General features: G+C 35.1%; 1 protein-coding gene and 1 non-coding gene across 9 annotated transcripts in view; one reads left to right on the forward strand and one right to left on the reverse strand.

The window, feature by feature from the left end:
* The window catches only part of Wdr47 (WD repeat domain 47), a 65,132-nt gene that overhangs the window by 22,875 nt on the left and 19,820 nt on the right, over positions 1–22,437 (reverse strand). For 4 of the 8 annotated variants that reach the window (XM_063255386.1, XM_063255405.1, XM_063255418.1 and 1 more), the window contains 3 exons: positions 17,090–17,195; positions 13,433–14,235; positions 9,702–9,828 (listed from right to left, as the gene is read on the reverse strand). In XM_063255386.1, the coding sequence (XP_063111456.1) occupies positions 9,702–9,828; positions 13,433–14,235; positions 17,090–17,195 (1,036 nt within the window). Of the gene's footprint in view, positions 1–9,701; positions 9,829–13,432; positions 14,259–17,089; positions 17,196–22,437 lie in introns of those variants that run through there. The other 4 variants (XM_063255394.1, XM_063255432.1, XM_063255423.1 and 1 more) reach the window with 4 other exon arrangements.
* Positions 5,684–5,810, forward strand: LOC111754358 (small nucleolar RNA SNORA40). Its single transcript, XR_002789058.1, has one exon. It is a non-coding gene; the product is annotated as a small nucleolar RNA SNORA40 (small nucleolar RNA).

Consider the following 22,437-nt stretch of genomic DNA (forward strand, 5'->3'; position numbering starts at 1 on the left):
CAGTAAATGTTTAAATTTTAAAATTTTTATTACAATAAAAGACACACTAGTGCTGGGGGTTTAGCTCAGTGGCATAAGCGCCTGCTTGCAAAAGCAAAATCGTGAGTTCCATCCCCAGTACCAAAAAAAAAAAAAAGGCACACTGCCATTAATCCCCCTCATTTTGACTTAACCAATAATTCTTGCCATTTTCTAGAGCAGTTATGGAAGTTCTTTTTCATGAATATCTATAGTTATACTGTCATGGCTGTCTTGATGTCCTGAATCAATTCAAAATGTTTACTTCTCATGGTCATTTTGATTTGGGGGAAAAGCCAAAAAAATAATTTTTTAAATAGGTTTCAAATGTTGTTTCATAAGTGAGCATTAAATTTAGCAGTCTCAATGACTGTATGTAATCATTCTCATGCACTCAAACTTTCAAGACTGAGATATAGTGAATACTGCCAATATTGGCAAGGAAAGATCCCCACGTAGCCAAAGTCTAGTCATATTTCATTGGGATTACCCTGAAAAAAATCAATCATCTCTAAAGTTGACTAAGCACTGATAAGTTTAACCAACAGTCATGCACAACTACTGCAAGGTAGAACTGTTTTGCTTCTCTGGGAAACAGAAATAATCCTTCTTGGCCAGGCATGGTTGCATACACCTATAATCCTGCTGTTTAGGAAGCCAAGGCAAAGGATAGCACATTCTGGCCCATTCTGAGCAACTCAGCAACTTAGCAAGCAAGACCCTGTCTCAAAACAAGAAAATAAACAAGGGCTGGATATGTTGCTGAGTGTGAAGGCTCTGGGTTCAATCCCCAGTATTGAGAAACAAAAAAATGCCTTTCTAACATGGCTTATAGCAATAAGTCAGATAAAAGTATCTATATGTATCTGAATTTTTTACAGAAAGATGTTACATAAAAGCTTGCGGACGAGGTTGATGGCGACTTGGGCATGTCTTACTCAAAACACAAAACACGGCAGCCTTTCTTCAGCAGACCAAGGCAGGCAGCCGTTCGTGACTCCCTGAACATACTGCAGTGTACTGGTTTACAGATGATTTTCCCCTTTTTTGTGTGATAGGGCAGTTCCAAACCACAAAGAATTCCTGATTTGTAAATTGGAGGTTTCTACTATGTCTTACAGAGCTTAAATTCAGAAGTTTGTGCCTCATGTATGAAACAAAGGGAAATAATATGCCCACTCAGAAGTAAGTTCCCTAGAACTTGTGGGGTTTTGTTTATTGGGGTTTTGTTTTATAATTTTTTTCTTAATGTTGACATATAAAGAGCTCTGCTGAATGTCATGAGTAGACTGAAAACAAAATTTAGGAACCTGCGTATGTTGTTTACTAACAGATAACATTTACAAAAGGTATTTGAAGAACATCTGAAACTTTTTGTGAGATAGATTAACTAGCAAGACTTCATATTTAAAAAGGAAATTGAGCTAAAGGGCAATTTACTTTTTGTACTTCAGACTATCATGATTGTCAATGTGTATGAACTGTAATTTAAAAATTTATACTGCCACATGATTGTAAAGGTTAGTTGTTTTATGTTAGGAATTGGTAAAAAGTTGTTTATGCTGGATTTGGGTCAAAATGACTTTATTTGCAAAAAAAAAAAAAAAAGTAAAAGACAACAATGGGAAGAAAGGGCTGCAGAATGAACTATTGCAAGACTCAGATACTGGTTGGAAATTTCCCTCAGATTGCCTTCCGGTTATTCTCAGTTTCCCTTTGTTTTCAGTTTCTCAAAAAGAATGAATGAAATGAAATATAGCAGAATGTTAACCCATATGAAAATAAAGTGTACCCAAGGATTGTAAAAAAAAAAAAAAAGCTGTCATTTAGCCATTTTAAGTGAACAATTCAATGGCATTAAATAAACTCACAATGTCGCACAGAAAGCACCATATTCAAAACTTGTTCATCATCCCAAACAGAAACAGTAACCATTAAGTGTTATCTCCCCTTTTCCTCTTTGCCTCAGCCCCAGGTAATCTCTAATCTAGTCTACACTATCTCTGTGAGTTGCCTCTTCTAGATATTTCATAAATGTGACATCATGCAATACTGGTCCTCTTGTATCTGTTTTATTTAATGTAGGATGAGGTTTTCAACATTCATCTACACTTTAGCATATATCAGAACTTCATTCCTTTTATTGCTGAATTATATCTCATTCCATGTATATGCCCCACTCTAATTTTTCTTAAATTATTCTTTAGCCATTTGATAAGCCCTAGTGATTGCCTCTCAGATCTTTCATGGGTGGGAAAAATAGTGTGACTAGGATAAGCCAGTTTCATATTAAAAGCAGCTAATGTCATGGTATCTGCAGAAACAAAGTTGAAAAGGTCTTAACTTTGAATTTAAGTTAATGCTTAAAGTATTATGATTACAAAATATTATTAGCTTCATAAAAGTCTGTTTAAATGGAAAAACTCAGGTAATGATTTTCTCTTTCAGCTAAACAGAATTTACTGAAAATGTAATAGAGCTTTTGAACAAGGTACTTCATTTCTTGACTTTTTTTCTTTCAAAACAGAACAATTTAAGCAACATAGTATTTCACCAGAGGACAACCCGATATAACAGTAACTACCATAACGTCTCTTTCTTTGAAATAGTTGAGCATACTTTCACATGCAATAGTATCAAACATAACAAAATAGTATAAAACCATTCAAGAGAATGAAAGTATTACAGGGCATTCAGAACCAAATAACAGAAAACGAACAATAGCTACTATATTATCTCATTGTCCATAAAAAATATGCTTATACTATCACACATAATAAAATCCAATAAGATACAACATGATAGAACCAATGGAAACAGAAGAACAAAAGCATGGTAGGACTTCTAAGCAAGATGATATTAAATCAGCACTGGTTATTATAATGTCTTATTTTTTTTTTTCAGAATAGCTGTCTTGACTTTTTAAAATGTGGAATGAAATCATATGCATTGAGATTAATGTGGCCAGCGATTTAGTTCAGTGACTTAAATGCCTACCCAGCAAGTATGAGCTGGTGAGTTTGAACCCTGATACAAAAAAAAAAAAAAAAGACACAACCATTTATTCAATAATTAGCTATTATATACCTATTCTATAATAGGGACATGTAGAGATACAAAACATATACAAACATGAACAAAGCACTTATTTAGCATAAAAAAATACAAGTGATTTTTTGCCAAATCACTCTGAAATCTGCTGAATTTATTAACCCTAGTAGATTTCTTGAGAGGTCTATTTAGGATTTTCTATATTTGAGATCACTTCATCCATGAATAGAGCTAGTTTTATCTCTTTTCAAAAAAAAGTTTCTTTTTTTTTTTTTGGTACCAGGGATCAAATGCAAAATATTGCACTTGCCAAGCAGGTGCTTGTGCCACTGAGCTAAACTCTTTGTCCTCTCTTTTCAAATTTGAATGTCTTTTATTTCTTTTTATTGTCCAATTGCTGTGGCTAGAATTTCCAGTAAATGTTCAACAGCAGTGGTGAAAGGCAGCATTACTGTCTTTGCTCTTGTTTTAAAGGAAAACCCTCTGTCTTTCCCCTACAGAATATGTCAGCTATGGATATCCCATAATGGCCGTTAACTTTTTTTTTTTAGACAGAGTTTCACTATGCATTCCATAGTGGTCCCAAACTTGCTATATGGGCAATTTCACAATCCTCCTACCTCAACCTCCCGAATGCTGGAATTACAGGTGTGTACCACCAAGGATGGCACCATTTATATCCCAAGAAAGTTTTTTATTCCTATGCAAAAGTATTAAGAGTTTTTCAATGCATAAAGATGATCATGTAATTTTTCTCTCATCATGCTATTAGTGTGCTATATCACACTGATTTCCTTTATTGAATCACTTTTGCATTCTAGAATAAATCCCACTTCGTCGCAGTATATAATCCTTTTAATATGCTGTTGAATTTGTCTTGATAGTATTTTGTTAAGGATTCTTTTATGTTTATAAAAGATATTAGTCAATAGTTTTCTTGTGACATCTTTATCTGGCTTTCATATCAAGGTAATGATGACTTCATGTGTTAGGAAATATTCTTTTTGTTGTTGTTGTTAATAGTTTTGCTATGTAGTCCAGTTGGCCTGAAATTAAATAGTTCAGGTTCGCCTTGAACTCACAATCTTCCTGCCTCAGTCCCTCTGAGTGAGGGATTATAGACATTCATTATTATCACATGTAGCTCTTCCTCTTCTATTTTTTGTAAGAATTTTTTTTGTTTTATTTTATTTTATTGACACAGACTCTCAATATGTAGTACATGCTGGTGCTGAACTAGTTACATAATCCAGGCTGGCCTCAAACTCAATGCAATCCTCTTGCCTAAGCCTTTTGATTGCTGGGATTATAGGTATGCACCACCACAACTGGATGGAAGTTCGAGGACTGGTCTTAAATCTGCTTTTTTGCAGGGCTGGGCATTGCATTAAATAAGCCTTATGCATGTTAAGTAACCCCTCTACCATTAGCTACAGTCCCAGCTCAATTCCTCTTTTTCTAGTTCAAGTCATAGAGTTAGGTCATTGGTTTAATGATCTCATTCTTTTTTACAGCACAAGCTTTACAAGGAATGGAAAAACACACTTTTTCACATTGTACTCAGTCCAACAGAGCCTAAGTTTGGAGGCTTCTCCTCATAATCCACAGTGGATACTTCAGGCTTTTCCACTCAGCACATTCTCAAGAGTTCATTACACGATCAACATGTAAATTGTTCAAAGAGGCATTCTTCTCTTTGCTGAATGCATAGCAGGCCTAGAGTGATCACAAACTTGAGTGTGGAGGCCCAGGTTTGCCTTCTCAAACTGCAACACAGGCGTGATGCTTTGGCTGCTAGGTAAGCACTGGCATAAGTGGATAGAAATCTCACACCAGCCCAACTTCGTCTAAACAGCTGGACTCACCATGGAAGTCTCCATCAAACACCTTTTTTGGGGGGTGGGGATATTTTTGCAGTACTAGAAACTGAGCAGAAGGCCTTATGCATGCTATGCAAGTACTCTATCCCTAAGCTATATCCACCTATTCTACATTTACATCTACAAATTTCCTTCAAGCACTGCCTTCACTAAAATTCTATACATTCTGATAAGCTATCTTCTCGTTTTTAATGTGTTTTCAAGTTTCTCATGTGATTTCATTAGTTAAGAGTTTGTAGTATCTGTTCACAGATGACATTTTCCTATATATAAAAAATAGACGAATTTTTAAATTTCTAGTTTTCCTTCTATTATTTCCAGCTTCATTCCACTCTGGTGATACTTTATTATGATTTCAGTTTCTTAAAAATGTACTGAGACTTGCTTTGTACCCTAATAAATGGCCTGTCCTAAATGATGTTCTACATGCACTGGAGCAAGATGTGTAGCTTCCTATTGTTGGGTAGAATATCAGTTTATCTAGTTCACTTATAGTACTATTTGAGTCCTCTATACCTTCATTTATCTTCAACTTAGATGTTCTTATCCATTACTGTAAGTAGGGCATTAAAGTCTCCAACTCTTACTTGAGAAATGTCTATTTCTCTCAATTCTGTCAATGTTTGCATCATATTCTGGCTCTACTCTTTGATAACTTTCTAAATTCCTTTCTTAGGATTTAATTGAAAATTAATTATTCAAATATTAAAACCATTTATCAATCTCTTCTAAATAGCCCTTGTGTCTGTTTTTGTCTAAGTTTTGAACTAAGACTTACAGAAGTGCAAAAAAATAAATGGTCTTTTGCAAGCCAGAACTCAAGTGTTCACAATGAATTTGACACATGTTAGAGGGAATAGAACTGTGAGGAACAGTGGTGCATGCCTGTAATCCTGGTACTGCTAAGGCTGAGGCAAGAGGAATATAGGTTTGAGGTGAACCTAGACTACATAATGAGGTCCTGCCAAAAAAAAAAATAATAATACCTGATAGCCAATACAGTCTAAATTGATGGGGGTTGGAGAAGGGAGAACTGAAGGTTGATTCCAAGACTAAAGAGTTAATAATCAAAGCACAGGACATGAGCAATATCTCAGCTCTGTTAATTCAATACACCAATTTTCATGCTGTGACAAACAAAGATACCTTTTGTCTCCCTCTTCCTTATGTCTCGAAAACATGAAGTCTGGAGAAGTTTGACTGACATGGCAGGCCACAGTAGCTTGACTGACCAGGAGGGGAGGCAGCGCAAAGAAATACAGTACACGCCACTGATCTCCGAGCTGCCACCTCCTCCAGGCCACTTGCAAGACCTGTCCCCACGGGCCCACCGGAGGCTGCAGGAGTGCAGCAACTCGGCGCCCACAAGCTGCCCATCTGCCACTGCTGCTGCAGATCCGCCATTGCAGTGCAAAGTAATACAGTGCAGGCCACAGCAGCTTGACTGATCCGGAGGGGAGGGGCCAGCATACACTGTCCCTGTCTGCAACTCACTAGCACATGGCAGTGGAAAGGGTTATCTAGCCAGCAGGCTTCAGAAGAATTATAACCAACAAAGAAAGAAACTGGGGGCCTCCTGGAAGAAGCAAAAAAGATGGGAAGAAGAAGCAACAACAAAAAGTCCCCAGGCCCCAACCCTGAAAATATGGACCCAGGACAGGTAAATACAAAGGAGAATGAGAACAGCAAACATGCAGTATTAGACACAGGGCCAGTGGACATAAAGAGATATACTCAGGCCCTCATAGACGAGTTCAAATAAAGCAAGATATAAGAAGATTAATAAAAAAGATACTAAGCACCCCTCAACCAGACATAGACAGAAGGGAGGCACTCAAAGGAGAGAACCATTTGATGAAGAATATAAAAAAATATAGAATACACGAAGCAGATTTAAAGAGATCACCAGGAAATTAAAAACTCTGTGGAAAGATGGCAATCAGCTTGAAAGAAACTAAGGATAGATTATCCAAACTGGAGGACAATTTTGCAATGTGGGAGTAGGAAAGGGAAAACTTTTTTTAAGATAACAAGGAAACAAGCAGTAACAATACAAAGGCTAGAGGATGACAAAAAGATCTATAACTTGAGAATAAAGAATGTGAATGAAGAAGCAGGGGTACAAACAAAGGAACTACTACAAAGGTTATTCACAGAAATAATTAAGGAAAACTTCCCAAACACAGGAAAAGGAAATGATATTCTGGTATATGAGGCATACAGAACCCCAGCCACCTACAACCAAAACAGAGCTACACCCAAGCATATAATAATCAAGATCCCAGAAATTCAATATAAGAACAGAATATTAAAAGCTGTTAGAGACAAGAAACAGATAACCTATAGAGGAAAGCCCATCAGAATAACGGCAGACTTCTCAACACAAACCATCAAGTCAAGAAGAGCCTGGAGCGAAATATTCCAAGCCCTGAAAGAAAATAGCCTCCATCCCAGATTGATATACCCTGCTAAACTATCTCTAGAAATTAATGGAGAAACAAGATGCTTCCAAGACAAAGAGGAACCTGGGAAATTCGCAACCACCAATCCAACTCTACAGAGAATACTGCAGGGCATTCTAGAGAGAGAGAAAAGTACTAAGATTCCAGGAACAGTGGCAGAGAGTCCTCAATGAATGGAGCAGAAAACAGAATGAAGAGATAAGCAGACAACTGATGGCAAAAAAAAGAGCATAAGAGAAATGAGGCAGAGAACATTTTATTCAAAACTGATATGATTGATAGTATCAAGTCTGAGAATATAGGCAACTACACTGAAGATGACAAGACTCTTCGATACATATTCTGATTTGATAACTATTGGTTTTTGAAGTTCTATACTATATACAAAGTTGTGTTTTTATTAACACTGTTATGCACTGATATATTCAATTATACTATGTCTGATGATATAGCCAATTCTATTGGAGATAACAAGAGACAACACAGGAACCATGGTAGAACTCTTTGTACAACGGTCTTATACATTTATTTCATTTCATGTGTTTATAGGAATGTTTTGTTTTGCCTTGCTTTGTTTCTCCCTCTAATATAGAAAGGATAGACATACATGTTAAGACTCATGCATGTGTAGAATCTATAAACAGTTTATGAGAACAGATCTTATGACACATGATGAAGTGAACAGATACTTTGAAGAAAAAGTGAACCCAATGCTGATCCTGGAGTATCATAATGTGAAACCCAGAAATAGTATTATTCTTTGTTCAGAGTGATATTAGCCTGCTTGGGTTTATTCAATGTCAACATAATTGAAGATATGAATAACTGCATGTTTGTTTAAGTGTATAGGATTGATAACCATATTTCTAAGTTTTTGTTGGATAGTTGAACAGAACTCGTTGCAATCTCTCTGTATGAATCCCCACTTTATATGCTCCACTTTAGTATCTTGAATAACTATTTGTAAGAAGACAATCTGTAATCATCAACTAGTGATTTCTTACTGTTTATTTTTTTCTTTGAAATTATGTATTATTTCTAACTGTTTTTTGTTTTGTTTAGTCTTTCTTTAAATTAAATTTTTTTAAAAAAAAGGTACTACATTACCCAGTACTGATCACGGAGTATCATGATGTGAAATCCAGCAACACTATTATTCTTTGTTCAGAATGATTTTAACCTGCTTTAGTTTGTTTAATCTAAACATAAAAAAAAGAAATGAATAACTGCATGTATGTTTAAGTGTATAGGATTGACAACCACGTTACTAAGTTATGTTGGACAGTTGAACAGAATTGTATGCAGTCTCGCTGTTTGAATCCCCACTTTACATGTTCCGTTTTTGTACCTTGAACAACTATTTGTAAAATGACAATATGTAAAAATCAACTAGTGATTTCTTACTGTTTATTTTTTTTCTCTGAACGTATGTATTATTCCTACCTATTTCTGTTTTATTTAGTCTTTATTTAAAAATTTAAAAAAAAAGAAAACATGGAAGTCTGGAGTAAAGATATATCATACAGTGAGTGCTTAGATCATGTCTCTTTAAATGTAATAAGTGTACATTATCAGGTTAAAATTGCCACAAATTTTAAAAAGAGAAAAAAAAACCTCTTCTAAGTGGAAACTCACATATAAAACTCACATCCTACTTCATAATACAGTATCCTTTCACAATTTAGTTTCCTTTCAAAAATACCAAAATGATAAAAATTTGGAACCCTAGTTTTTTTTTTTTTTTTTTTTTGGTACTGGGATCGAACTCACAACTTGGTGGCTATCACTTATGCCTCTGAGCTAAATCCCCAGCTCTGGAACCCTAGATTTAGCTAAAAATATAATCCAATATTGTAAATGTCTAATTTTTTGTTCACTAAATCAAATGAGTAGAATATGGGCAAATGGCTTTAAAATGCAAGTTTGCTACATTTAATGCAAATTCAATTATTTGAGTTTTGAAGTATGTACAATAAATGTCAACTGTGGTATTTTACATTTTTAATTAATGCACCATTAAAAAGTTATAATACACAATAACAACTACATACATCATATAGTTTTGGAGGAGAAAAAGAGAACATAAGTCAATAATTAGTAAGTCTAGATTTTTTTCTCTTACTCTCAAATATCACAAAATTACTTTAAAATTCTATATACCAAACACTATTACATTCATAAGCCAAATGAAAACTCTTCTTAAAAAAATACTGTCAAAAAAAAATCACTGTCACTTCTTACAAAAATAAATAAATAAACTCTAAAAGATACCAGATATGGCAAATATTACCTCATTTTTTTCTTGCTTAACTGATCCTGGATTCTGTGCTCCATTTACAGGCTCTTTTTCTGAAACTGTGCTGTGGCTCAAGATTTCACTGCTAATAGGTTGCTGTGCTTCGACAGGTGTATCACTTCTTCCAGAAAGGTGCACACAGCAGAGGTGAATTAAAGAAAAAGGCATCTTAGTTAAGAGAAATTTTTAATTCTAAAACAATAAATATTTAATCTAAGTGTTTATCAAATGTTTAACATAGATATTTGATTTTGTTTTCTTCCCTTAACTGTAAAAAAAAGGTTTCTTTTTTGAGACCAAATTCCATTATGGCTGACCTTGAACTTATATAGCCTGGGTTGCCCTGAAACTTGTGATCCTATTACATCCATCTCCTGAGTGCTGGGATTATAGGCATTGTGCCACAATCAAAAACTGGTTTTTTAAAATTGTGTCCTTGTAAGGAATTTTTTAATCAGAGTCTTGCTATGTTACCCAGTCTAGTCTAAAACTCAAGGGATCTTTCTGCCTGAGCCTCCCAAGACTGGGATATAGGCACATGCCAATGTACCCAGCTGGAATATACATTTAATGGAGGAGCCTGAGGTTACTATTCAAGAAGAACCATGGTCTCAGTGTAAAATCAGTTGTGTGGTCTAGAGAAAACCTCAACTTCATCTAAAAACTAGATAGGTTGTATGATCTAAGGCTCATCTCTTCATGAAATATAAAACTGTGAATTTGTTTACAAATATTAATGCTTCTATTTTATATGATTTTACACAATTTTAAATTTTTTAGACTATTAAAAGACCTTCTTTGGTCTATGTGCACTTAACATAAAAGCAAAACATATATCTTTCCAGTATTTTTAATGTATAAATTATTTTATTGTAATGACATACATTTGAGATCTTATGTCAGACTGTTTCTTATATTCTTCTAAAACATTAATAATTTCTATTTTTCATACTTACTTTGTTCAAATGTACCAGATGATTATACAAATTATCCTTTAGGAAGTCTCTCACTTAACTGATCCCACTTATAGACCCCTCTCTCTTTAAAGAATATTAAACAAAGCATTACAATCCCTTTCCTCTACAATATCACAGTAACTAAACAGAAAATTCTTTCTTATATTTATCCTATATTTCTTATACCACAGCAAAACATCACTGGCTCTAGTTAAGCAAGAACTAGGCCCAATGTTCTTTTCTCTGGGAAGAATGCCTCCAAATATCCTATGCTATATGAAAGGGTTAGTTTTTATGCTTTTTCAAGAAATAAGATCTACGAAATAAAATCTACTGTAGTCAATATTACTCCTTCATAGTATTGATATCTTTGCTTCATTTTTGTATCTGCCTCCTTTATTACCTTAAACTCTGCTCAGCTCAGTACATAGGCATTTTAATCACCTAAGCAGTATTCAAATAAAGTTGCAATTTCTTCCCCTTCAGGGACAAGGAACCAAGATAAGAGTAACTCGGGTATTTTCAAAATTTAAAGGACATAATAATCAACAGATTGTGAACTGACTGCTTGTACGGCCATCTCTAAATACCTGCAGTGGCACCTAGAAGTCTGCAGTCATTACCCTAGGCTTGCAGGAACAGCAAGCCTTGCAGGTAAATCACCCCTTGACAGGACCTTACTCCTTAAGTAGGAGTAATCATCTCATGAAAACTAAATTGTTCCCTTAAGAGATAAGACTTCCCCAGAGCCTTGCAGAACTGAGATAATAATCAATCAGACCAGTTTGGGAAAGTGATTAATTATGCCCCCCCTTCCCTATATAATCTATGTGGAGCTATTAGTTAGTCCCTGAAGACAGGGCTGCAGATGCCTGGACACCTCCACACCTGCCATCTTCCCAATATACCTGCAAGTGTATTGTGTAAGTTCTTTCCTGCTTTTCACCATTACATTTTCCCCTATTTCATCTTTGAGATGAATGATCAGATCTGATTGCTTTGTTTTGTTTTGAGAACAGGGTCTCACTACAGAGCCCCTGAACTCTATGTAGCCTAGGCTGGCCTCAAACTCATGGTGACCCTCAGGTCTCAGCCTCCTAAGTGTTGGGATTACAGGCATGTACCACCATGCCGGACTCAGACCTGATTTTTTGAACTTCCTGAAGTCAGGTCTCCCACTGCCCTAAGACTCTAGCAACAATACCAACTTTGAGGTATAAAAACCATCTGTATATTCTAAAGAGTTTTCAGAAAAATAAGTGCTACTCAAGAGATTATTTCATGCCACGTTTGAGAAAAAAAAAAACTATGAGTAGTACCTTTAACACGTACTTTATACACATAAAGAATCACTAAGATAGACACAGTGGCAAATATTGTAATCCAGCTAATCCAGAAGCTAAAGCAGGAGGATCTCAAGTTTGAGGCCAGCATAAGCAATTCACCAACACTAAGACCCTTTCTCAAAATTAAGGAGAGAAAGAGAGAGAAACAGAGAGGGAGATTGTAGGAGAAGGGATTGGCAATATAGTTCAGCATTACCTGGTTCAGTACTCAGTAACACACACACACACACACACACACACACACACACACACACACCACTAAGAAAGATAAGTGAAAAATGGAAATAGAGGGTTTTATATACACATACATTCACTGTAATACTCTTCAGGAGAAAAAAGTGGAAACAACCTTAGTTCTACATGACACGATTATATAATAGACTATTGTATACTTACCATTAACCATATTAAACTCAAGAAATGTTTATGATCATCTAAGTGAAAAAAAGTTAAATGAAAATATACATAGTATATTCCCAATCAAAAAGAAACATATTCACAGGGGGAAAAAAAAACTAGTCATCTAAGTGTGAGATTATGTGGGATTTTAGTTCTCATCCTATTACTCTTTGATATTATCCAAATTTTTTTCACAACACATCTATTTCCTTTTTTTAACCATTCATTTTTTGGGGAGGGAGGGTACTGGGAATCAAACTCAGAACCTCACACATGTTGTGCCACTGAGCCAAATCCCTGGCTTTTATTGGCTTTAGAACCAGTACCTTGCATAGTGGCGCAGGCCTGTAATCTCAGCACTCAGGAGGCTGAATCAGGAGACCCCTCTAAATTTGAGGCCGGCCTCAGTTACTCAGTATACTTAAGGCCAGTTTGAACTACACAGCAAGACCTTGCCTCAAAAAACTAAAAAATAAATAAACAAATGAACAATGAGATGAAAAATAAAGATTTTTCTCTTATAATTTTAATTATCTAAATTTAAAAATCCTTTCTAAAAGTTTTAAGTACTAACTTTAAAGGGATTTGGACACTCAGAAAAATACCAATCCAATCAGATGATCTTTTCCCCCAATGTTTCAAAGATTTCTCTGTATTTTTAAATATTATATAGTTTTAGGTCTTTATGTCTTTAGCTCATTTTGAGTTAATTTTTATTTATATGGTAGTATAAGGTAAATGTCCAACTTCATTCTTTTTGTGTGTGGATATTCTATCTAGTTTTCCTACCATAATTTGTTAAAGAGTTAGTCCTTGCCAGGTGTGAACTGCACGGCAAGACCCTGTCTCAAAAAACAAGCCAACAGACTGAGTTGGTCCTTTCACACTGAATGGTCTTGACACCGTTGTGGAAAATCAATTGACTACACAAGCAGAGTTGTATTCTTGGGCTCTCTATTCCATTCTCCAATCAGATGATCTTACACTGATGGAAATTACCTAATTTTTAAGAGTAAATGCTTACCGCTCAGGGGATTCTTCATAAATACTGTGACATTCTGTATTCTCAAGCATGAGACTTCTAGTGAGGTTTTGTACGCCTGGATAATGGAAGTTAGCAAAGGAGTGTGACATTGGAGAAGTTTTGTTCCCAAGGTCTGAGATTCTCTTATCGTGACTGGTTAATCCACAAGTGAGGCCATCTAAAGCAGGATTTAGAGAGCGGGTCATATAGGCATCAGCTGACTGAGGTCTTCTCATTGGGGATGATGGATAGGGAGAAAGTTTGCTGATTAAAGGGGTCAAAAGATCAGCATATGCAGCTTTTGTAGGTTTCAGAAGTTTGTCAACATGAATATTAAGCATCTTCTGTTCAAACGCACAAGAGAATACAGAAGAAGGGAGATTCTGAAGCCATGACAATAAACTCAAATCCAAATCATCACAACCATTACCACATAAAAGGTCGATGCCAAGAAGTACTTCACTTTCTGTAATTTCTTCTCCAGTTGCTTTACTCTGACAAAATTCTACACAGCATTCGTAAAGTAGGCCTTTCATTACAAGCTGAAATAAACGATTGTTACTTGCTTTAAAACCAGCCTCACTTAGCTTCCTGTCAGCAGGGATGAATTCTGCAACCATGACACAAGCCTCTTCAAAACAGTGAACTCGTGCAGTGCTAGGATTCCAGTCCTTAAATTCAGCATGATTGGTCAGACGAGGCAAAGTCAAAAGCAAACAGAGTTTGCTATAGTCATCTTTAGAAGGACAGTATTCTTCTAGAGCGTGTAAACATTGCACAGCTTCTTGCATGGTAAATTCCAGCTGTTAAAAAATACAAATGATCACTATAAAAAGAGAAAAATGTAAAACATCAATATTAAAATACAAAGTGGGTCATAATGGTGCACTACAGTAATTCCAGCATTTAGGAGGCTGAAGCAGGACAATCATTTGCAAGTTTAAGACCAGCCTGGGCTATAAAGTGAGCCTTATGCCAGCTGAACTGCATAGTGAGACTCTGTCTCAAAAAGACCAAAAAAACAAAACAAAACAAACAAACAAACAAACAAAAAAGTGAAATACGAAAGCTCAAAGAGAATATTAAGGGCAAATTCTGATGTGACAGAATATATACATAATTTGTAGAATATGTAACACTTCTCAACTCAGTAACCAAAATGTTTTCATATTTAGAGTAAAAACAACAAATAAGTTGGTTCATTAGCACATTATGCTTTTATCTATAAAAAACTGTTCTAATTTAGATTTAAAATTATAACTTTCAAATTTACAACTTTTTAAAGATCATGAATTATCTAGAAGTGAAAACTAAAGCATGTCAAGTACAGAAGCTTCTTGTTTGGCTTATCTAAAAAGCAAAAGAATCTTTTTTTTTTTTTTTTTTGCTCCAACTTGTCTTAGGACAAAATTGTACATGGAAAAAAAGTAAACTTTAAAAAAGGACACACTAATAGTTCATTTACTGGGGCCATGGATTTAGCTCAATGGTATAATCACCTGTCTGGTGAGCTCGAGGTCATAAATTTGATCCCCTATACCAAAAAAAACAGTATAGACAGAAAAAAAAGGAAGCTTAGCTAAGAGTCAAACTAGGTCAATTTGTAGTGAACGTTGTCAAGGTATAGAACCTTCAGTTCAGTGTCCTTGTCTTATATATAGGAAAAGTACAGATTTGATTGGTTACTAATAAAGACAGAATAAAAGTCTTCCTGATTCATGTTCCACTTTTAAACATCATTATTGAACAAACACTTCTCTGTTATATATTAAAGTCCCTATGTAATAATCTTCGGTTTTTGTTATGGTCTAAATGTTTGTATCCTCTCAATCTGTTGAAATCTAAACTCCCCAGTGATGATTCTGAGGAGAGTAGGGCCTTTGAGAGGTGACTAGGTCATGAGAGCTCAGACCTCATGAATTGGATTAGTCCCCTTATAAAAGAGGTCCCAAAAACAAACTCTTCCACCATGTAACGACACAGGTAGAAAGTGTCATCTATAAAGCACAGAACGAGCCCCTTCAGACAGTGAACCTGCCAGCACCATGATCTTGGACCTCCTAGCTACCACTACTATCAGAATAAATTTTTGTGGATTATATTTGTTATAGCAGCACAGACCTTCAATGAAAACTTACAAAAATTTACTTGGTTTTAGATGTGACCATACTAACGTTGAAATCTTAAAAGTCATTATCTAATAAATATCTAATTAATTAATTGATATCTTTTTATAAAATTTAAATTGTCATAAAAACAATCTTTTACCAAAACATGACAATCTGGACCAAAACAAAACACTGAAAAAAGCTAAGCATGGTGGTACACACCTGTAATCCCAGGGGCTGAGACACAAGTTTGAGCACAGCCTGGATAACTTAATGACTCAGCTAGGCCCTGTCTCAAAATAAATTTTAAAAAGGGGGGTTGAAAATGTAGTGCAGTACCTTTGCCTTGGAAGAAAGAAAAGAAGCAGAAAGGGATTGAAAAACAGAAAAAGGTAAACATAATCAACCCACTTCCAGAATAAAAAGAAATGATGACTAATAAATCAAACACCTATTATTTAAAAAATAACCAAAACAAGAGAGGAAAACATATCCTTCCAACTAGCTAGCTATTCACATATCATTTGCTTTAAATCATGAAACAAGTTTAGAAGCACTACAGATTGAAAGTCACCTACAAAATAGCAGATACTGTCCCAACCTTGCTCATAAAAAGTTTGAATCCTTAATCATGTATTTCATACCAATCATTTAAAGATTGAAATGCTAAAAACAATGTGCACAGGACTAAAACATGAATTAGTTTAATCCAAACCTATAAAAAGTACGAAAGATGGGGGCTGGGGATTTAGCTCAGCAGCATAAGCGCCTGCCTTGCAAGCAGGCAGTTGTGAGTTCGCTCCCCGGTACCAATAAAAAGGAAAAAGACCAAAAAAAAAAAGTATGAAAGAGTTTATATTTCTTTCACTAGGAAGAAATCTTCCTGGATGAAATTACAAATGTATAGAATAGATTTAATTTTAAAAACTTATAAAATACCTAAGTGCAGAACTTACAGATAGATTGCCATGCAGTACATAGAACAATATTCCACATAAATAACTTTATCCTTTTTAAAAAGGAAGTTGTAAACTGGGGGTGGTGGCACATGCCTGTCTGTAATCCCAGTACTTGGGAGGCTGATGCAGGAAGATCACTGTGAGGTTGAGGCCAGCCTGCACTACACTCTGCACTACACAGTGAGACCGTGCCTCCAAAAAACAAAGAATGAAGCTGCAGACTGACATTATGTTCCATATTTAATAAGTGTTCGTTTCCCTTCAAGCATTAAGCATAAATGGTTTCAAATGGTCACTTTTCTTTAAATATAATAAGTTATTTTATTCACTGTTAATCCTTTGATGAAAAGGCTTTATATGCAAGTAGATCTACCAAAGCATTACCTACACTGCTCAAAATTAAATTTGTACAGAGCAGTTTTAAAATGAATGTAAACAGCACTAAATATTTTCTTTCTGCAACTTGTACTTATAAATTCTTTCTGTAAACTAAATAAAGTATTTAATGCAAAAAAAGGACTCTGAAAACTCATGACAATCTTTTTAGTGATTAAAATACTAATAACTGAAAACAAGACTATGGCGCAAACCTTCAGGAATAAAAATCTTACATGCTGAGGTTCATCTTCTGCTGACATTGCATTGTTAACACATAAAGCCTCTAAAAACTTCTGCTTCAGGATGATATAACGAAACCTGTGAAAAATAACAAATGAAACATTAAAATGATTAAAAAACTGAATAGCAGCAAGATTAAAGACAAGAAACAAGTTTCTCAAGCAAAACAGGCCAGTTTTGAATGACTGATTGATTGATTGATTTGGTGGATGCTAAGGGTAAAACCCATGGCTTCCCATGCAGTGGGCAAGTACTCTATCATGAAGCTATGTGACCAGTCTGGCCATGTTTACTTTAAAGGACTAATTACTTCTTCTAGAAGATGGTTCTTTTAAAAAATTAATCTTGCAAGGTCTAAAAAGTCAGAAGCACTTTCACAAGTTGGTATGAGCAAAAGTATTAAGATATTTTACCAAACTTCTTGTCACATTGGAGCCATAGCTAAAATAATTTCAGTCACAAATAATCACAATCTAACACTCAGAGGAAGAATTTTTAAATCCAATATTAATCCTTCACAAAAATCCTATTTTTATGGAAGACGTCAATTAGAAATCAAAGTCCTCGGGGCTGGGGGTTTAGCTCAGCGGCATAAGCACCTGCCTTGCAAGCAGGCGGTCGTGAGTTCGATCCCTGGTACCGATAAAAATGAAAAAGACAAAAAAAAAAAAAAAAAAAAAAAAAGAAATCAAAGTCCTACAGACTTAAAATGATTTTTCTGTCATCTAAAAATTATTAATTTTTAAAGTGATTAAAAGTAATTTTAAAAAAGTAATTACAGGATATAATGATTAGGTTTTAACGTTATGTACATACTACAGAACAAATAAAGCTTTTTTTCATTTTAAACATCAGGAAAGTCTAATAAAAATGCAGCAGACAGGATAGAAGAAAATGAATATCTCTAAAAAGTCACAATAACTATGGACTTAAAACTTTTTACAGGGATTTTAAAGGAAGAAAATGGAGAACAAAGAATCAAAATAACTTTCATGTTTTGAACACTTTAAACAGTTTCTAAGTGTTGAAAACAAATAATGAAACTTGAGTCAGTCTTTTAGTCTTTGTTGTAGAAATAATCAATAAAACAAAATGCCAAAATAAAAAAATCTGTAGCTTTAAGAAGGTATTCTAACAAATTATATGAAATGTATATAGGATTCAGCAAAGTCTTAAATGAGTGTGAAACCAATCCTATTAGAAAAGGTAAAAGTAAAAGAAGAGACAAAAAGACATATAAGACCCAACTAATAGAAGATTATCAAGGAGGTCAGCTTGGGTGACTTATAAACAACAAATCGAAAAGTAATATATGGGGCTGGGGATTTAGCTCAGCGGCATAAGTACCTGCCTTGCAAGCAGGCAGTCGTGAGTTCGACCCCTGGTACCGGTAAAAATGAAAAAGACAAAAAAAAAAGTTTCAAAAAAAAAAAAAAAAAAAAAAAAAAAAGAAAGAAAAGTAATATATTAGAAATTCAACTTTGTTAATAAGGGAGAGGAAAGAGAAGTAAATTAAGATGCGTACATCTTAACTCCTCAAAATGAATGTAATCATTATGTACTGCAAACACATAATAATAATTTTTTTTAAATTTCTGTATCTGATAATTTATATATGACTAAATAACAATGCTAATCCCTATACAAAACGCACAAAAGAATAACTATTTGAACACATTACAGAATAAATCAAAAGCTGGCACTACTGGAGAAGGAAAAAAAGATAATTTTAGGGATTGAGATTCAAGAGTATAAGGCTTTTCAAATGAAGGCACTCACCAGTCTACAAAGTGAGACAGAACACAAGCAGAACTCTATTACAGTTTTGTTTGGTTGTTTGGTCATCTATATTCCCAACACTTGGGAGTGTGTGACAGAAGGATCACCAAGAACTTGAGACCAGCTTGGATTACAGTGAGTTCAGGAACAGCCTGAGCTATATTACATAGCAAGACTGTCTCTCAAAAAAACAAAACAAAAGAAAGTGGGCTGTGCTTGGTCACACACATCTGTAATCCCAGGATTCAGGAAACTGAGGCAGGAGGATCACTGCAAATTTCAGACCTGCCTAGGCTACAAAATGAGCTCAAGGCCAGCCTGAACTGCACAGCAAGACCTTGTCTCAAAAAGACAATAAACAAATAAAACAAGAAAGAAAGAGGTCTGCAGTAGGCATTTTTACAAAATGATTGGGTATTTTAAAAAAAGGAAAAAATGAAATTTTTAGAAACTGAGTCTGATAGGACTAATGTTCAAATTAGCACACAAGGACTATGCTAGCAAATAAGCAGCTATAACAGCTTGTATCTAGATGTCCCCTGAAAGCCACATGGGCTCACCAGTGAGGCTTTTGGGAGTGACTGGATAAGGGGTGTGTGATATTGGATCAGGGATATGTGACACTGGACTTGTCCACTGATTGGTTTAGCGTAGTTCTGGGTGTGGGTGGCACCATACAATAGGCTTTTAGCCTAGATAGAATAAATGGAAAAGCAGAAGGAAGGCTGCTTCCTCCTGTCTGCCATGCCATGCCATGAACTGTTTCTCCTTTGCAGTGCTCCTCTGACAGGCTGCCCTGCCTCAAAGCCAGCCTAATGTGGTCTGAAACCTCTACAAACTATGAGCTAAAATAAACCTTTTCACCTTTAACTTGTGGGTGTTGAATATTTTGTCCAAATAATGTCCAAAGAAAATAAGCAAGACATCAGCTATTATAAATATATTTCTTTTGTCTAAAGAAAATAAGCAAGACAGCAGCTATTATAAATATGCTGAAGAGTTTAAAGGAAAATATAATCATAATGTATGAACATATAGGAATAACTTAGCAGAAAAATTATAAAAAAATTAAAACAAAATTACAGTATCTGAAATCAGAAATTCACTGTCATCAGACTGCTAATAGAAGTGTCAGTGAACATTAAATCAATGAAAATAATTCAGAATAAAGACTACAGGTCAGGTGTTGTATATGCCTATAATCCTAGCACTGTGGGAAGCTGGGGCAAGAGGATCACAAATTTGAACTCAGCCTGGGTAATTTGGTAACTCAGCAAGATCCCGTCTCACAATTAAAAAAAAAAAAAAAAAAAGAGTGGGGATGTAACTTAGTACAAAAGCCCTAGATTCAATACCTGCTATGAAAAAAATAAATAAAATTTTAAAAATAATAAAAAAATACAACAGTAAGACATGGCAGTATGTGCTTGTAATTCCAGCACTTGGGAGACTAAAACAAGTGGATCACTAGTTCAGTATCAGATTGAGGTATATATACAGCAAGTTATAGCAAAATCCTATCTCAATAAAACAAAACCAGAAAAAAACTATTTAAAAAAATTAAAGGAACATACTTCTCAAATGAAGAAGTATAAATAGCAAATAAAGATATGAAAAAATGCTCAGCATCACTGATCATTCGGCAGATGTAAACTAAAACAATACTGAGACTCCACCTCACTCCAGAAAGAATGTCTATTATCAAGAAATCAACCAAGAACAAATGCTGGCTAATAGAAGTGGGCTGTGGAACTCTTCTCCACTCCTGGTAGAAGTGTAAACTGGTACAACCACTGTGGAAATCAGTATGGAAATTACTCAAAAAAACTAAAACTAGAGGTTCCATTTGACCCAACAATTCCCCTTCTTGATATCTTCCAAAAGAATTAAAAGCATCAAACCACAGTGATATATGCATGCCCATGTTTATAGCAGCACAGTTTGTAATAGCTAAATCTGAGAAACAACCAAAATGTCCACTAACCAATGAATGGATAAAAAGATGTATATTTTTATACAGTGGAGTACTACTCATCCAGAAAGGGTAAACTTGAGATGTTTATAGTTACACAGATGGACCTTAAGACTATACTCTTAAGCTGGGTGCGGTAGTTCATGCCATCGTTGTGAGTTCAAGACCAGCCTCGGCTACAAAGTGAGCTCAAGGCCAGCCTAAACTGCATGGAGAGACCCTGTCTCAAAAAGACCAAAAAAAAAAAAAAAAAAAAAAAGACTATACTCTTAAGTGAAATAAAACAGACACCTGTATAAATATCGCATTTTCTCTCTGGTGTAAGAAATAGAAAGTATGACCAGAATGTGTAATAGAGATTGTGAAATAGAAAGGAGCCATTCAAAGGAAAGGGGAACTAGAGAGGGGGAAGGAGGAAGAAAGAAGGGAAAAAATGAGAAAAGGATAAAATGGAAATGAAGTGTTATAAATAAGGAGGGTGATAGGGGTTGAAAGGAGGGGAGGAGGGTTGGAGGAGAAATCAAGATATATCATGTACAGGTACAAATTTCCTATGATGAATGTGATCATTATGTATATCTAAATTATACTAATAAACTTAATTTTCAAAAAAAGCTGGGTGTGGTGATGCATACCTATGATCCCAGCACTTGAGAGACTAAGGCAGGAGGATTGCTGCAAGTTTAAAGCCAGCCTGAGTTATAAAGTCAGTTCAAGGCCAGCCGAAACTACATAGAAAAATCCTGTCTCAAAAGACCAAAACATATATATATATATATATATATATATATATATATATACCCATAAAAGAAGAGAAGAGAAGAGAAGACAAGAAAAGCCTGGTTGTTTAGTGATAGAGTGTTTGTATAGCTTGTATGAGGCTTGTGTGCTAGGTTCAATTACCATAATCACAAAAGAAAGAGAAAATAAAAAGCTTCAGTGAAGGGGTGGGGGGGGGATAACAACATGCCCAGAAGGAAAAGGAGGAGGAGAGAAAATATGCACACATAATGGACAAGGATTTCCAATTTTTGAAGAAAAAACTCAAAAGAGGTTCAGCAAATGCCAAGCAAAAAAATAAAAAATAAAAAACAGTAATAATAACCATACTTAACCACATTATAATCAAACTGCTGAAAATCAACAATAAACAGAAACTTGAAGGCAGTCCGGAAAAAAAAAGAAAAAGAATGCATATAATATACAAGGAAGGGGCTGGGGGTTTAGCTCAGCGGCATAAGTACCTGCCTTGCTAGCAGGCGGTCGTGAGTTCGATCCCCGGTACCGATAAAAATGAAAAAGACAAAAAAAAATAATATACAAGGAAAAAAGATACAAATGATAGTTGACTGCTCAGCAAAAACAATGGAGACCAAGAGATAACAGAAAAAATATAAAGTTTTTCTGCTATCATCAAAAGCACTCATGAATTTTTGCATTGCTAAGTTTATTCGCATATCAGATTTTCAATATCTGGAGCTGGATGTGGTGGCATACACCTGTAACCCCCGCACTTGGGAGGCTGAGGCAGGAGGACCATTGCAAATTCGAGACCAGCCTGGGCTACAA

This window comes from Cavia porcellus, unplaced genomic scaffold (assembly GCF_034190915.1).
Source record: "Cavia porcellus strain 051 isolate PalLab524CR breed Dunkin Hartley unplaced genomic scaffold, mCavPor4.1 scaffold_1, whole genome shotgun sequence".
Taxonomy (NCBI): domain Eukaryota; kingdom Metazoa; phylum Chordata; class Mammalia; order Rodentia; family Caviidae; genus Cavia; species Cavia porcellus.